Source organism: Betta splendens, chromosome 13 (genome assembly GCF_900634795.4).
Source record: "Betta splendens chromosome 13, fBetSpl5.4, whole genome shotgun sequence".
In the NCBI taxonomy this organism is placed as follows: Eukaryota; Metazoa; Chordata; class Actinopteri; order Anabantiformes; family Osphronemidae; genus Betta; species Betta splendens.
Genome location: NC_040893.2, coordinates 8,338,571 through 8,353,164, shown reverse-complemented (window position 1 = coordinate 8,353,164; position 14,594 = coordinate 8,338,571). Strand labels below are relative to the sequence as shown.

The 14,594-nt window shown below is 48.4% G+C and overlaps 1 protein-coding gene across 4 annotated transcripts in view; it reads left to right on the top strand.

Moving 5' to 3' along the window:
* Nucleotides 1-14,594, top strand: part of LOC114867476 (cell adhesion molecule DSCAML1) — a 76,159-nt gene that overhangs the window by 36,889 nt on the left and 24,676 nt on the right. For 3 of the 4 annotated variants that reach the window (XM_055514323.1, XM_029170143.3, XM_055514324.1), the window contains 4 exons: nucleotides 11,274-11,420; nucleotides 11,503-11,781; nucleotides 12,551-12,826; nucleotides 12,946-13,245. In XM_055514323.1, the coding sequence (XP_055370298.1) occupies nucleotides 11,274-11,420; nucleotides 11,503-11,781; nucleotides 12,551-12,826; nucleotides 12,946-13,245 (1,002 nt within the window). The remainder of the gene's footprint in view (nucleotides 1-11,273; nucleotides 11,421-11,502; nucleotides 11,782-12,550; nucleotides 12,827-12,945; nucleotides 13,246-14,594) is intronic. The other variant, XR_008696587.1, reaches the window with a different exon arrangement.

The window sequence follows — 14,594 nt, the reverse complement described above, 5'->3', positions numbered from 1 at the left end:
TGTTTTGAAATGTACAGACAGTTGCTAAGAACTGCAGTGTCTTCCATTTCTCTCTCTCTCTCTCTCTCTCTCTCTCTCTCTCTCTCTCTCTCTCTCTCTCTCTCTCTCTCTCTCTCTCTCTCTCTCTCTCTCTCTCTCTCTCTCTCTCTTCCCTGGGCCACCAGTAGTGGTAATGGGGAGGGACCTGTCAGCTCACTTAATGCAGCTAATGTTTGCCTGCGCCTGGGGACACGAGCACAGAGACACACACACACACACACACACACACACACACACACACACACACACACACACACACACACAGTCCTGACACACACTGCGCTCCGCGCTTTCCCTCTGTCACCACTCTGTCACATTCCCTCTTTTCTGCTTCCTTCGCTCGCCCCCCGCCCCCCACACCCTTGCCCCCGTGCATCCCAGGTTCCTCTCCCACACTGTTACTGTGCCCAGTGTTTTTTAGTCTTGTTTTCCTTCACAGTGTGAACCTCTTAAGGCCCGCCATCGCTATTATAATCACCTTCACCTTCCACATTATTTATTTGCTCCTGTTAGTCCAAATTACTTCTCCACTTCATATGGCAGCTGTAGTATTTTTTTAATGAAATCGTCTCATTTTGCATAAGGAAGCTAATGCTTCCTGAATATGCAAATATGTACTAGGTAACAAAATGCAGATTCAATTATTAAAAGGGGTGGTAGGGAGGAAGGAGGCTGTATATTTGAGCATGTTACTCAGATGCACAGTTGGGTTGTGAATTTGATGCAGATTTTTGGCATCAGGATGGTAAATGTGGGATAGACTCATTTTGATTTTTAGGCCAATAGAAAATCCATCAGAAATAACAAATTCTGACCCATCCTCTGATTCTCCACAGGGGCAGCATAGTGAATTGAAAAGATCTAGATATTTGGAATGCACCACTTTGCTTTAGTGGTGTAAATATGTCTATAGTCATGCCCTTGTAATCAAACATAAACCAATACAAGCCAGTGGTGAGTAAAGGAAACAGCTACAAGGACCAGCACGGCCGCTTAATAAAAACAAATGGCTTATGGAAACAAAAAATACTTCTTTCCTTTTTTCCCCTCCTCCCTCGCTTCTGCCTTCCTCCATCTATTCTTCCCTTACGCTCTGTCGCTCTGATGAATATTACCCTAACAAATCTGAGATGCAGAGGAATCTCCCCCTTATTTCTCACCCATCGTTCCCCTCTGCTTTTCTCTCCCTTCTTCTCAACTCTTTTCCTTTGCCCCCTCTTCCCCCTCTTCTTCTTCTACTCAATTTCCTTATCTGCCTTCCATTTCTTTCCCTTGCGTATGTGGGTCTCATTCTCTCTCATTATGATGATTTGAGGTTCAGCTTCAGTTGCTGGCCTATTAAAACCAAGCCACAGCAGCAGCGCTGCCTTTCCTCATACTGCAGGCAGACAGCTAGCCTCATAAGATGGCCTCTACTCTGCATATTGCATTATAACCTGAAATACTAAAATGGTCTGTGCTTTTTCTTGCATCCAATTATAGCATGTTGGTAGTTCCTCATGCAGCAGAGGTGGTGCCACACAGATATGCGGAATGACCTTGGCAAATGCCACTTCTAGTCAAAGTGTCACAGACCAGTGCCAGCCCTTGATGAGACCTCCTACTCTTTAGGGAGGGATGTTGAGAACTGTACAGAGATTGGACAGTGAACAGAGGAGGGGGATGAGCGTTGTGTTGTGTGGTGGAGGTGAAGGTGAAGGTCCTGACAGCAGTGGCGCGGAGCATCCCTGACCGCGTCAGGGTATGAATCTTCTATTAAATATCTAATGAATTTCTTAGTTTATAAAGCGCTCTAGATTGAGACTTGAATACGCCTAAAAAAATTTGTTCTTGAGAGATAGCCTTGTAAAAGTTATGTTAGAAAATGGGATACAAGTTGCACTGTGAAATGATGTCATAACTGATGTTATCACTGACCTCTGAGATTTAAATGTCAGCCAGCCACACTTTGATTTTTCTTCTTTTTTTAGGTTTAATTCTTCCGACCGAACCTTTAATTGGCTTGAGGGTCAATTAAGTGTATTTTTATTTTACAGCAATCAGAGTCAAATTATTCAATAAAAAGGTCAATTAAGAGTTTGAAGCCTGTATTGATTGATACAGCATCAGCCTTCTCTCATGAGGAACATCCTATACTCTCAAAGTCCCCAAGAACAGTGTCCCAAGCAGTTTATGTTTCTGGTGTAGACAGCAATGGTCCATGACTGTCAGTGGGGATATGTTGTTCAAGTTCAATTCCGCTTACAGTACTGTATGTACTTCACACATCTCACATGTGTGTCTTTAACTCTTTATAAGGGATCTCCATCGATCTTTACACCTTTAGTCTACATGTATTTGCAGGTTGTTGCACAACTGTGCATGTGCCAGAGTTGTTTACCACCCTTTGTGTCTGCACAGGGACTTTATGATTGTCCAGTGGGCTGCAGTTATCAGTGAATGTTAAACTGGCGGTAGCAGAGCGAATACATGTAACCGTATCAGCAACAAGCAGTGACAGGAATATGGGGTTTAGAGAACCTTTTTCCCAGGGTGGCTTTGATTTGTTGTACCGTTGTCCTGCTACATGTGCTTATCTTCCAGAATCACACGTCACCATGCGATGGGATGCTGGATCGGCTAACGAGACTACAAAGCCTGCCTGATTAGCCGCCCCGCGAAAGCGCACGCCTGCACATACGTGTGCCTGCAGAGGGGACTCTGTGCTTGACTGCGTGTGGAACTCTACATATGTTTAGTGCAGTTTGCTAGTGTGACGAGGAGACAAAAGAATTCCTCGTCAGGGGAAACGGAGAGAAATGGAGAAAATCTGGATTCAGAAAAACTTGACTCCATCGCTTGGCTCTGCATAGATAATCACCATGAAGTCGACCGACATGAGTTTTTTTTGTGGTTGATTGCCTGATGATCGATTAGTCGAGCACTAGTTGCATCCAGCTTCCGTTCATAGTGATCATCATTAGTCCAGGGTTCTCGGTTCCATCTTAATTTGTCTTTCTTCCTTCCCTGTCTTTGGCTGTTGTGCACTTCCCTCCTCTTTTGCTCTCCGCCGCGTCTTCCTGTCCCTTCCCCCTTGCTCTGGCAGTGTCATTGGGCTAAAGTGGGACAGAATGTAGTGGGGCAGTGAGGCAGAAGAGCAAGAGAGACAGTCATGCAGGCAGGGAGGCAAGGAGCGCCGCTGCTTTGCTGTGGCACTCCCCCCTTTACCCCCCCTTCATTTCCCCAGCATGTACCTTGGGCACTCTCGGCCCCTCGGGCCTCCTTGCGACGTCCGGGGGACCCGCTTTTAGCATGTCACCACTACTCCGCTCCAATCTGCAACATCTGTCTCTGCAGCTCTTTTGCTTGCCATCATCCCTCATCTTCGTTTCTCCCCGCTTGGACTCCTCCCCCTTCTCCCCCCTCTTCATCCTCTTTTTGGGTCTGTGTCGCCAAGGTGCCCAGCAACAGCGGCGAGGGCGCATTGCTGCGGCGGGGAAGGAATGCACAGGAGAAGGGCCCCCCTCCCTCGCCCCTCGCGTCCGCCCGCCACGCGAGGTGCACTCATGCGCACATAGAGTGGGCGTTGCTCCCCGGTGACCCCCTGCTCCCGGAGATCCCGTACGTGTCACCGTGGTGGCGCTTACATGCTGTGGCACTGTCGCACTCCCACTGAGGACGACATGACTTTACAAAGGGCAAGGCTTTATTGATTTATGTGAGAGTTTGTCACGCGTGCCGACACATTTGCTGTCGATGCCCTCCTTAAGATACACAGCAGCACCGTGCGTATGGACACCACGCAAATATTAAGTTTTACAGAACAGCGCCACCAAGTTCAAAAGGCAAACAGAACCACGATCAGCCTTTTCCCCGGTGCTGCCGCTGTGTCTTCCTCTTCATAATGGATGAGAATCACCTAAAACAGACCTGTTTATGAAATCACACACGGTTTTCCACGGCAGAAACAAGGTCACGCTCTGGTAGATTTCACTCTTTGTGCACATTGTGTGTGTGCGTCTAATCCATTAGATGAGACTTCTCATGGCTGCCGAGCATGTCTTCATGTATTATCAATGCGACTACATTATTAAAGGCAAAGGCGACACAAAGCAGCACATGTTGACAAGTTGGTAGTATGTGTAGTTTTGTGTTGACAGTGGCCATGAATCCAGTTGGAGCCAATTGTCTTAAAGTGAACGGGAACGGGGAAGAAATGCACCAGTCTGAAGACAATAGTGCTTTGTGTCACAATGACTGCTCTTATTTTACCACCTCTCCACTCTCGTGACTACTTACCCTCCATCCAGACACCCATTCCCTCCTCCATTTTGCTGCTTGAATATTTATGGCCATTCCAATTAGGAGTGGTAGAGGCCTTTAATCATTGCTGAGGAAAAGGCAGCGATGACGACAAGGGGAGGGTGAGCTGATGGTAAAAAAAACAAACAACAACAGGCAGGTTATCAAATTCTCCTTATTTCCATTTTGTCTTGGTTTGGATGAGTGCATTTTTCCATTTCCTCTGTTTGTTTTTCTTCTTCCTCTTGGTTTTTCTGTCTCCCTCCCTCTCTCTACTCTCGAGCACGAGTTGTTCAGAGAGGGTGAGGGGTGTGTGGGAGTAAGGGGTGCCACCTTGTAACAACAGATACAGAAAAAGAAGCAGATCGGCAGCAGCAGAGAGAGGGAGAGAGAGAGAGAGAGGACAGAGAAACCAAGGAAACGGAAGACAAAGAAAACAGGAAACATGGCGGCGCTGGCGGTGGCAGCAGCTGGCATTTGACGGTGAAGCATGCCTTTTTAATGAGGGCATTAGTCCTCCGCATACCTATCCTCAGATCACTGCCTTTCACTGAACCTGGAAAGCAGGCGAAACAAGGGAGGTGAGGAGGACGAGAAGGTCAAGGGTTGGGGCTGAGGAGCCGGAACACTTGTGGAGAGACGAGAATAGCGCGAGTGTGTATTTGTGTTGGCTCTTCAATTATTCTGCCTCTGGTGATGGCGTGTGTCCTGCGCGCAGAGACGGGCATAGCTCTTCTTTATTAACCTTCCCTGGTATTTTGACATAACCTCTCCCCGGTCCTTACACAAGCTTTTGTCTCTGAGTCTTTCTGAAAGGAAGTGGCAGTAATATGCAGTCCTCTTTCTGTGTCTGGCTTGTTCTCAGTAGCACTTAACTATTATAGACTGCTTTGAATGTGAATGGAGTGGAGATAGGAGCAAACGTCATTCATTTCATGCTAGAAAGGGAGAGAGACGCGGATCGGGCGGCAGCCTATTGTCGCTAGGTGTAGATTTCCTTTTGTCAAACATGTGCCAATTCTTCAGACCCAACAGAGGAGAGGAGAATGGGAAAATGATAGCAGCAGAGATGAAGGCGAGGAGGAGCGGAGCAGGAGGGGGGACGGTATTGATTTGACACTTGGGGAATCACACCACAGCTCTGTTCATTTTCATTCATCTGCCCTTGTAATGTGGGTGTTAATATGGCAGGTAGGGGGAGAGGGCAGGAGGGGGATTTAGGAGGATGAGAACATTTTATTAGAATCCAATCTTTATTATCATTCACCCATGCCCACCTTTCAGCCCCTGCACACCCAAATACACAACACACAAACACGCTCAGACATACACACGCAGCATGCACCATACACTGAAGGCTCATGTGTACACATTTAAATGTGAATGGATCTCAGCTCCCGGTGTTATTTACATGTTGGGCCTGAATGGACTCAACAGTTGTACAAGTGATTTCTACTGTGTGTGTGTGTGTGTGTGTGTGTGTGTGTGTGTGTGTGTGTGTGTTCGTGTTCAGATGGTGATGGAAGGAGGGTTCGTACAGTATGAGCAGCTCAAATGAAATAGCTTTTAGGAGGTTTTCCCAGTGCCTCCATGAAATCAGCCATAATGGGCCCTTGATAATTATCAAATAAATTAGCCAGAGGAAGTAGAGGAGGAGGAGGAGTGAATCAGGACTAACTCCTCTCATTATGTTTCATTCTGAACTCAATTTCTTTCACCTGTTAAGTATTTGAAAGAACAAAAAAAAGGACAAAATGTACTTATTTTAAATGTTTTTCCAGACACAGATAAATTATTCAGCACGTATTATTATGCAAATTGTTTAGCGACAGCGGCGGTGATGATGACGCCGGTGTTCGCTGCAGCAACGCGCAGGCCGTGAATTTAGGACAAGCAAAAAGAAAACAGCCCATTAAGCCTCAGTCCAAACAAGACTGGAGAGCAGCTGACTCACCACGTAGAACATCTCACTGTACACGCTTGACCACCGAGGGCTGGAGGACAGGGTGGTGTGCAGAGGTGTGTCACAACTCATGCAATGCATGTTGTGTTCATTTAATGTAGCTGTTTTTTTTCAGAGTAACACAACACTTGGTCCTTTCCTGATTTCACAAGATTTTTAATACTGTACCTTATTGTTCCTGCTTATCCTGATGATCTGCCTCAATATACCAATTAGTGATGTTTCTATTGGGTGTTGGCTGGTAGTTTGTCCCTGCTGCAGCACTGGGCCTTGAGACAGGTCTTTTTGGCCTTCTGAATAAAGAGATGTTTCAAATTAATGTCATCTGTAAATGTTTTAATCTCTTAATAAACATGTGCATGTTTATGGCTCATACAGTGTACAGTATATACAGTATGTGAGCTAAAGCCAAATCTGTAAAATTACCATAGTAATGAGGAACATGTAGCATTTCTGTGTTAAGTATAGTGGGCGTGTGAGTCAGCTACAGCTGTCAGCATCTGGACAGGTTGCCAGTCACAGAACCAAAACACAGTGGGAGACAAGCATTTAAAGTCGCCTTTTAACCAAGATGTTGCATTAAAAGGCAGACCTGCTGTATGTCGACAGTTCTAACTACTGCAACGCGGTGCCACCCGGGTAACTGAAAAGAAAAATACAGGAATGAAAAGTTGGATCAGGAGAAGGAGAATAAATAGGAAATATGTAGGTGTACCTCGCTGTTTGTGTCTCATGGCTGTAGAGAGGATGTGCTCACACAGAATTTGTCGAGTGCACTCTGGGTTTGTGAGACAGTGGGAGTAAGAACGTGTGGGTCGTGAGACAGATTGTGAGCGCACACTTCCGTGTGCGCGTGTGCTTGCGAGGAGTCCATTTGTGCTGTATTGTAGTAAGCCTGTGTTCCATTTAGCCTAAAATCTGAAAAGCAAACCTTGATAAAAAACAGTCATGGCAGTCGTCAACATTTGTCTTTGTTAAGAAGCGGAGAGTGAAAAATAAAGTGACATGATGCACGGCGAGATGCGCCGAGCTCCTCCGCGGGCCGCAGCGCAGGCCTGTGAATCAATTATAGATCCATTCAGCGGTTTCTCTCCTCTCTGATCTCCATCGCCATCATTTAAATGGCTGATTCCATTTTTACCTCTAATGAAGGGTACTCTGATGCGCATGCATCCACAGAGCAGGCGCGCACACGCGCACGCACACGTCGCCGTGTGCCACTGCAGCGCCCCCTACCCAGCTGTTGTCACGTGAGTGCGCGGGCCCTAGCAACAGCAAGCGAGAGAGCGGACAAAAAAAGAGAGGATCTGGGCGAGAGCAGGGGAGAGGGGAATGGGTAAAGAGAGGGAGGGGGGGGGAGCCACAGAGCATTAATAAGTGATGAGTCCAACAGTGTGAATTGCTGTTAGTTAGCATTGCTGCAGCGCCGCCTTCATTTGCATGGCAGCAGGAACGAACCCCCTTCACCTACGCCATTTCCTCTCCCGCTCCGCTTTTCTCCGCCAGTCACTTCCTTTCTCGCCTTCCCTTATCATTTTGTCCATTTCTGCCCTTGTTTTCGCGACGCTGCCTCTCCATTTGCATGTCAAAATATGTGCAGCGTGTGTTTACTGCGTTACGATCTTCATCTTCCTCCTCGTCTTGTCTGATGTGTTGCTCGTCTCCTCCCAGCCTCCCTCGTGGCTACAGCATTTTTGCATCAACACCATCATTTTCATCTCTCGCTGCTTTGCTCTTTATGATCGCTCACGTTAACGACAGTTTGTTAAAGGAGCCATATCCTGCGATATATTTAGATGTGCTCCTCCTGCATCCCTTTAACTTCTGCCTCCATCCCTTACCTCCTTTTCCATCTCTTCCCCTCTTCCACTCCACCGCCCACCAATCTTAAAAAAGAGGGGTGTCCTCTCTGGGGGAACTATGGGAGAGACAAGTGATGCTCCAGGGCTTCCTAATCCTTTTTCGTTGTCTTTCTCTCTCCCTTCCTGTCTCTCGGCCTCATTATTTGCATGCATGTGTCTGTCTGTGGAATTTCTGGCATCCAGTAGCTCTCTGTACTTGGCTTAACTTCCTGCCTCGGGCTGATCAGCTGAATTGATTCCATTACTTACATACCCCCTGCAAAAGAAGCACGGACTAGGAGGGGAAGAAGTCAGAGGCGAGAAGAGGTAGAGGGCAGAGGAGAAACTGGAGGAAGGGAGGCTGAGAGCGATGAATGGACGTGGGGGTTGGGAGAGGGGGGTAAAAGAAGGGGAGTAATAGGTCAGGAAATAAAAAGGAAGTGAGGGAATTTTGCACCTCCCTTGGGCGTGAGATAAACCTCAGAAATACTCGCCTCGTGTCCCAAAGCAAAAATGAGAAAGCAGCGGACAGAAGCGCATACATCCACACACTCAACAACAAACAACGACAAACTCCTGGAGGCGCGGGTAGACTAGACGAGAATTAATCTCCTCTCCCACAAGGAGAGGCTTGCGAAGGGGAGAGGAGAGAGGGAGACGGAGAACGATGTAGAACAATTGTTTTTAGCCGTGTGTGGCTCTCGGGCCTGCGGGGCCCTCGTCCCTCTCACTCCGGCTCCCTCCGCCGTCGCTCCCAGCGGCACGTTTCTCTTCATCTCCCGCTCCCTCCCTCCATCAATCTCTATCCGCCGTCGTCCACCCTCTGTCCCTCCGCCGCCTCCCCCCGCCGGCGCCTGTACCCTTTCCGCTGGTTTAGGTGTGTCTCCACAGAGCAGGCGGTGACTGCAGAAATCAATTAGCAGGTATAAAGACCGGCAATGGAAAAACAGGCGTCAGGAAGAGAAGACTGATGGAGAGTTGAAGTCAGAGGAGTGAAGGGAAGAAAGAATCGGGCGTGAACTCAGTCCTGACATTATTATCTGTCAGTCATCATAAAATATTTTTGTAATGTTAATAAATGTAGTAAATGCATTTCATAATGCTATGGTGCAACATTTACAGAAAGTCAGTCACACATTGTGGAGCTCCTTCTCCTTTCTTCTCTCTGTTCCCTGTACCACTTCCCCTTCCCTCCATTCCATCTCTCCATTCCGCTCCCCACCTTGTACCCTCTGCCCCTCCACCCACCACTGGTCCGTCTTTCTTTCTCCAGGCATGTTGTGACAGGATGCAGCAGTGTGTTATACAGGGTTGTACTCACCAAGTGCACATTATCCTGTAAGGCTTAATACCCAGGTTGGAACAAAAGGGCAGGCTCGGAAATTACAGCTTACGTCGCTTAGCGCTCAGCACAACAGTCTGACTCACATGAAAACACGTGTGTGGTAACTTTCACTTAAGCGCGCAGATGCTCGGGCCGACACTCACATGATATATATTGTGAAACTTGACAGCTCAGCGTACACACACACACACACACACACACACACACACACACACACACACACACACACACACACACACACACACACACACACACACACACACACACAGATATCGTTGTGCCGCTTGCACAGTATTACAGCCTGACGCGAGACATTCCCTCTGAAACAGGAAAATCTTTCGATAGCGGAGCTGATCCAAAATGCTGTGGAAACCTCAGCGCTAGAAGTGAAATGTCAGATATTTTGATTAATAATTATTGAAGCCGAGTGCAGCAGTGGTGCACAGGTTAGTAGTGGGAGGAGGAGGTGCAACAGGTTCGATGATCCGCTTCTTCCTCCTTTGGCCGATCTTTTACCATTAACATCTCACCGGCCGATTCCACCAGTTAAAACGTCTTCTAGACAGCGCTGGATAAAATAAAACCTGAAATCGCCTTTGCTTTGACACATGAAGTAAAGCTTTCAGTCTTCTTGTTAGAGTGATGGAGCCTGTGTGTGTGTGGCAGGGGGCCAGACCTGTCCTCTTTGTTTTAATAAATCTCCTTTGGATGGAGCCGTGCAGCCATAAAACGCATTGATTGCCGTCCCTCACCTTGAAACGCACACACACACACACACTCCATCACATTTCTACATACACATGTTCATCGATGCTCTCACGCACAGAAAATCATTTATTGACAGGTCTACAGATGCATAAACTCATATTAAACAATAAGCATGCTGTACATTTTGTCAATTCAAAGCTCAGAAAATCTGATGAGGATTATTAACGGATATTGACGCTGTAATTATAATTCATGGGTAGATGAAAAGCGAAACAGCAGCCTGTTTTCCTCTGGTTCTGGATGAATCTGCTGCGCTGTGACTACGTGTTGACCTATTGCTTGAAGCTTTGTGCGTGTCTGCGTGTGTGTGCGCGCGCGACCCATATTTCAAGGATACGACTCTTCGGTGCACCTGCGTTTTACTCAAGCGCTCCCTTGTCAACGCAGCAAAAAGACGCCGAAACATCGTGTACGACAAACAACGACCCCACACGCTCGCGCTGTGGTGGCGTTCGCGGAACCAACGCTCTCCAATCCACTCGCCCGTCTGCGGTCTAAAATATCCCTCTGGGGCGGAAGAACACAAAAAGAATCTCGGAAGCGTAAGGAATAAAACACTGAAATGCACTCTCCTCGTCTCTTCTCCTTCCATCTCCCTTCTCGTCTTCTTTCATAAACACTCTTATTGACGTGCAGATAAATCAGAGGCAGACCATGCAGTCACCGATGGGAAATGAAAATGACACTAATCTACTGTTAACCATAACACACACAGCCGCATCAATTATTAACCCCTACAATAACTCCCCTCTCTCGACTCGGACTCTTTCTGCGCATCCGCGTACGCAAGATGGATGGGACAGCGTAGTGTGTGTTAAAAGCCCACGTGTCGTCACCTGAGTGCTGCGCCCGGGCCTTGGGGGAGAGATTGAAGGACAGTTAGTCCAATTCAGAAGGAACAACAGAAACACAGGATCAGCAAATACCAGCCATCTAAATGCAACCATCAGCTGGAAGATTTGATTAAACATTTTGAGCCAAACACAGACTAATGCGTCCTTGTCTCGTCTTGCTGCTTCTCTGCTGTCCGTCACAGGTAACCGCTTCTTCCTGACCTCATTTGGCGCTTTGTACATCTCAGAAGTGCAGAAGGAAGACGCGCTGTCTACCTACCGCTGCATCACAAAGCACAAATACAGCGGAGAGACTCGCCAAAGCAATGGAGCCAGGCTCTCTGTTATGGGTAGGCAACGAAACACACGCCTTCAGGTTTAGGGTTGAAATACATTTAACAAATATTTGTTTTTTTTTTTTTTTATTTGCAGACCCTACGGAGTCCACCCCATCCGTGCTGGACAGTTTCCAGTCCGGTGAGGTGCAGGTGGGGCACAGTGTGGAGCTCCCCTGCATCGCATCGGGGTACCCCAACCCCACCATCCGATGGCTGAAGGATGGCCGGCCGTTACCCACAGACTCCCGCTGGACGCGGCGCATCACCGGCCTCACTATATCAGACCTGAGGCTGGAGGACAGCGGCAACTACATCTGCGAAGTCACAAACAGCTTCGGCTCCAAAGAGGTGACGGGTCACCTCAATGTCATAGGTGGGTGGAGGCCTGAAAGTAGCTGACCAGCAGGCCTGTGCATGAATAAAAGGGATCTGGTAGAGAGGCCCGCACTCTAATAGGGAGGATAAGGGGAAGGTGGCAGAGGGGGAGAGAAGAGACGGGAGCTGAGGCTGGTTGGGGAAAGGGTGAAGTGAGTGGACACTGAGCGTAATGGCCACAGGGCACATCACTGCACAGCCCACAAAGCTGCTATGACAGGACACACTCGGACACACACTTACAGTACGTCCACTTATTTCCTGCAAAGAAAGTCTTACACATGAACGTGCACTGTCACGCACACACACACACACGCATGCGCACACACACACACACACACACACACACACACACACACACACACACACACACACACACAGCAGCCTCCAGCGCTTAACACCAGCTGCTTTATTGCTCACTGACATTTTCTCCCCTTTCTGTTTTTCTGTCTCGCTTTTCCTCGCCGCTTAGCGCGCACACACACACACACACACACACACACACCAAACACACGAGGAAATGGCAGAAATCTCGACACACAAACAGCAAATTGACAATTTCACCCCCAACAAAATGTGATTTGCGTTGCACGATCAGCGCAGTAGCAGTTCAACAATGCGCATAACATCCATGTCTGCGTCCAGGTCGCACACAAAAATACTACATCTATTTAGTCCCAGTAGTCCTTTTTAATAAAGCAGTGCAACTGACATTTCAGAAAGCTTCTGACTAACTCTTCTCCACCGGATCCTCCTCCCATCTCCAGAACCGCTGCGGGTCACCTTGTCTCCCAAGAACCTAAAGACGGGCATCAGCAGCACGGTCATCCTGTCCTGTGCCGTGCAGGGCTCCCCCCACTTCACCGTGTCCTGGTACCGCAACACGGAACCCGTCTTGCCCGATCAGCATTTTTCCATCCAAGGAGCCCACAATGAGACGCTGTTCATTTCTGCTGCACAAAAGAGACACTCCGGAGCCTACCAGTGCTTTGCCACGCGCAAGGGCCAGACTGCCCAGGACTTCTCCATCATTCTGTTGGAAGGTAAGAATGCTCAGGATACCACTAGTCCTTTTGCTTTGCGTCAAACCAGGACCACGCTCTGAGGCTTAATGCTTGTGTTGACACCTGCCTCACTGTCCTGTCTCTTGACTGTTTCTCAGATGGAACGCCTCGCATCATCGCCTCCTTCAGTGAGAGGGTGGTGGTCCCGGGCGAGCCCTTCTCCCTGATGTGTGCGGCCAAAGGGGCGCCGCCGCCCACCATCACCTGGACCCTGGACGACGAGCCCGTGGCCCGGGACCTGTCCCGTGTGCGGACCAGCCAGTACACGCTCTCGGACGGCAGCACCGTGAGCCACGTCAACGTCAGCAGCCCGCAGATCCGTGATGGAGGAGTGTATCGGTGCGCCGCACGAAACTCGGCCGGTAGCGCCGAGTACCAAGCGCGCATAAACGTAAGAGGTGCCTGTCTACTTTTCAATATCAGTCATACAGAGGCTTCGCATAGCCTGATCCCTCCCCCTACCCTGACCCACATTCTCTCCTGTACTCTTCTTCTCTACCTCTTCTCTGTTTTCCTTTCTCATGCACTATGTGTATAGTCCACAGTCTACACACCTGCAGTATATGTAGATTACCTGTAGCAGTCCGTGTCTTTAAAGCAGCTCATTTTGCTCATCTTTCTGCAGTTCAGTGAAAATGTTAGCCAGCTCCAATGATGCCCTCAATGCAGATCTTTAGCTGTCACTCTGGGCTGTTTCTTCTTTCTTTACCTCTAATGAGTCTTTGTTCTGCTCTTGGGCTCATTTTGCCTGAATGCCCACCTACAGTAGTAGCCTCACCCCAAAAGGCATAAAGTGCCATTTGCAGATTGTTTGCCTGATAGATTTCTTTGACAACACTGTGACCCTTTCTAGACTTTAGCAGTTGTTGATTGAAGACCCTCGGACAGCATTTTTTGGTGAGGCGTGGCTCACATAAGCAAAGTTTTTCAAATTTAACATGTATGACTGGTTCATTTTTAGCTGCTTCAGGTCATTAACTCCACTTACTCTTCTAACGGTTTTATGGTTGTTGTCAGTTGTCAGTACTCTTGATATAAAGGAAGATTTGATTTAGATTAATACATTTAATGCCAAATTAATGTGGAAAAACATACATTATAAGGAAATAAACTGTTGACCTCACAGGGCCAGACATATTGGCAACATGAGGAGAAGCGAGACTGAGGAAATGTGAGACAAACGGGTGAAGAAACTTTAGACGAGAGAAAAACAGATGGTCACGGACAGATAGATGAAACAAGAGACGGGGACTGGAGCGGAGTCTAGTGCCAGTGGGCGAGTGATGGTGAACTCCAGTGACAGGACTAGTGATTTCACTGTCGTCAGAGATGACAAGGGCAAGGAGTGACAACGATGGACAGGGCCGCATCACTGTCTCTCCCTCCCTCTCTCCTCTCCCTCCTTGGGTGAGACGCGTACTGTAGCCGTGACATGAGCGTCTGCTCCAAGCAGACATGCCAGACCGATCGCTGGAGTGCGAATGAAGCCCATTGCCGAGCTCCAGCTCTACATGTGACGCTGCGGCTAATAGATGGACACGCACGCGTGAACACGCGTGGACACACACCGGCGTGCTTATCCACTTGCTGAAACGCGGTACTCTCAAGTTGTGTTGTTCAGTCAGGGGCCGGCGCAGACAGACGCCGAGCCACACAGATCCAGCCGTGTGTGTGTGTGTGTGTGTGTGTGTGTGTGTGTGTGTGTGTGTGTGTGTGTGTGTGTGTGTGTGTGTGTGTGCGTGTGCGT